Raw genomic sequence first — 2,735 nt, 5'->3', positions numbered from 1 at the left:
CTCTTCTATCTATAGTGGGCCATGGTGGTATGGGGAAAACAACTCTCTTGCAACATGTCTATGAAGATGAAACGACTAAGGAGTTTTTTGATCTTAAAATGTGGGTTTGCGTTTCCAACAGCTTTGATGCGAAAAAAGTCATTGCAGATATGTTATCAACTCTTAAGGAGAGGCCTCGTTTGGACGAATCACTTGATGCACTTCAAAATAGTCTTAGGACTGAGATTATGTCCAAGAAGTTCTTACTTATTCTGGATGACATTTGGGAGGATGAGGAGAAGCAGGATATCAGCAAATGGGAGAAGGTGCTCGCCCCTATGGCTTATGGGAAAATTGGTAGTGGGATTTTGGTAACAACTCGAATGGACTCAGTTGCAACTATGATTGCAAAGGTCATTAAAAAGAAGACGGAAATATTTAGGCTGAAGGGCTTGAGAGAAGATCAGTGTTTGCAGCTCCTCAATTCTCATGCATTTGCTGATGTAGATAATCCTAATGATTATAAAAGATTAAGATCCATTGCTAGAGAGATAGTTAAAAAGTTTTCAGGATCTCCATTGGCTGCAAAGGTCATCGGTGGTGTTTTGAATTCTAGCTTGGATGAAAGACATTGGACAAAAGTTTTAAATAGTGATTTTGTAAGTCCAAATTTGGGTCACAATGACATCTTTCTCATTTTAAGATTGAGCTATATGTTCCTCCCAAAACATCTACGAAATTGTTTCGCATTTTGTTCTATATTTCGACAAGATTACATGTTTGATAAAGATGATTTAGTCCGAATGTGGATTGCGTTGGGTTTCATTCAGCAACCTCATGATCAAGAATGGACTATGGAGGATATTGGAGGAATGTATTTTGATGTTTTGGTTAAAAAATCTTTCTTTGATAAGTTTGGAGATTATGGACAATACTACTACAAGATGCATGATTTAATACATGAATTGGCACAATCAGTTTCCATGCATGAATGTTTAAGAGTCGAGGATGGTACAAATTTGTCTTCTATAATTCCTAAGACTCTTCGACACATGTCTGTTCAAACTACAAATCCAGAAATCATAATAAAGATTGGGAAGTTTAAATATTTACATTCTGTTTTCTTGTTCTATGAAGCTTCTAATCAGGATCTTTGCAATGCACTTATTGAAGTATTCAAAGCATCGAGAAGCCTACGCTTATTATATATACGGGATTCAAAAGACTCGAAAAAAATACCTGAGGAGATTGGAAATTTGATACATCTTCGATATTTGAATATTTACAATAAGAAGTTTCAAATGCTGCCAAGATCTCTAAGTAATCTCTATCACTTGCAATACATAATCTATCATATTCCTTGTTTCCCAAGCCAATATAATGTTGATGATTTTTTACCAAGTGGCATTAATAGCCTTTCTAACTTACGTTATGTGAAATTTCCCGGAGTTTGTAGTACATCGATATGTGGGATTGGGAAGCTAAAGTCTCTTCAAGAACTTAATATGTTTGATCTTAAAAATGCGAGTGGTTATAGAATTGGAGAGCTGGAGAATATGAATGATGTTTGCGAATTAGGAATCAATTGTCTTGAAAATGTAAAGGATGCTGAGGAGGCTTGTAGTGCCAAATTATGTTCCAAGAGTAGGCTCACAGATTTAACCTTATGTTGGAGTAACACTGATTCGAGGAACATCGATTTAGATGAGAATTTGCTTGACAACCTTCAGCCACCGACAGGTCTAAGGAATCTTTGCATAGAGAGATACATGGGTGCAAGGTCTGCAATATGGATGCACAATGTCAATCCGATCTTCAATCTAGAGATAATCAACTTGAGAGAATGCTTGGAGTGGGAAACTCTTCCTCCTTTCGGGCAACTCCCCTTCGTCAAGTCTCTGTGCCTTCATAACATGCCGAAAGTAAAATGGCTGGAAAGTAAATTTAATGGGAATGAAAAATACCATGCCTTTCCATTGCTAGAGGTTTTACGTATTTCGAATTTAGAAGCATTAGAGGATTGGTTTGAGGCAGGAGTAGCTGCTGAAGATGGATGTTTCTTTCGTTGCTTAATTAAACTATATCTATATAATTGCCCGCAGTTGCAAGAGTTGCCCTCTTTGCCTTCTAAGCTCAAGAGGTTGGCGATAAATAAAATTGGGTGGACGACTTTGAATTTTTGTAGCAATTCAAATCCTATTCCCCTTCAATCATTATGGGTCAATAAGTGTCCAAACATTACATCTCTTCCATTGGCTGATGAAATAGCAAGACTTGCAGCACTAAGAGAATTGACGATTACAAAGTGCCCAAATCTGATCTCTCTGGGAAGATATCGAGAAGTGGAGACCACTAATAATTGCCATCTCATGCTCAGCGATCTTACCATAAGTGATCCATCGGTGTTGCTAATGGAGCCATTGAGAAGTATCGCCTCCTTAAAAATGCTGATTATTTCCGATAATGATGAGGTGGTTTCATTTCCAAATGAGTTGGAGCAGTGGTTTCTGAAAGTTAGGTCTTCTCTTTCTAGGCTGGAATTTTCATCTCTCAAATCCTTACAGTCTCTCCCTTCCTCCTTGGAAAGCTTATCTTCACTTCAGGATCTAGCATTTTCATGTCTCAAATCCTTACAGTCTCTCCCTTCTTCCTTGGAAAGCTTATCTTCGCTTCAGGAACTATCTATTTGTGATGTTCCTATGCTTCGGGATTTACCGAACCTTCCTCCCTCTTTGGAAAGCCTATGTATTTGGGGG

At 37.9% G+C, this 2,735-nt stretch overlaps 1 protein-coding gene across 1 annotated transcript; it reads left to right on the top strand.

Moving 5' to 3' along the window:
- Positions 1 to 6: 6 nt before the first annotated feature.
- Positions 7 to 2,729, top strand: LOC110095880 (putative disease resistance protein RGA3; the record flags this gene model as incomplete). The annotated part of the gene is made up of 2 exons (XM_028691565.1): positions 7 to 1,545; positions 1,861 to 2,729. Coding segments are annotated over exons 1-2 (2,385 nt in total), but the record flags the coding sequence as incomplete, so codon positions are not given.
- Between the last annotated feature and the right edge of the window lie 6 nt (positions 2,730 to 2,735).

This window comes from Dendrobium catenatum, unplaced genomic scaffold (genome assembly GCF_001605985.2).
Source record: "Dendrobium catenatum unplaced genomic scaffold, ASM160598v2 original_scaffold_12976, whole genome shotgun sequence".
NCBI classification, from domain to species: Eukaryota; Viridiplantae; Streptophyta; class Magnoliopsida; order Asparagales; family Orchidaceae; genus Dendrobium; species Dendrobium catenatum.
Note: the sequence above shows the minus strand (reverse complement) of the source record. Positions and strands in the feature narration are given on the sequence as shown.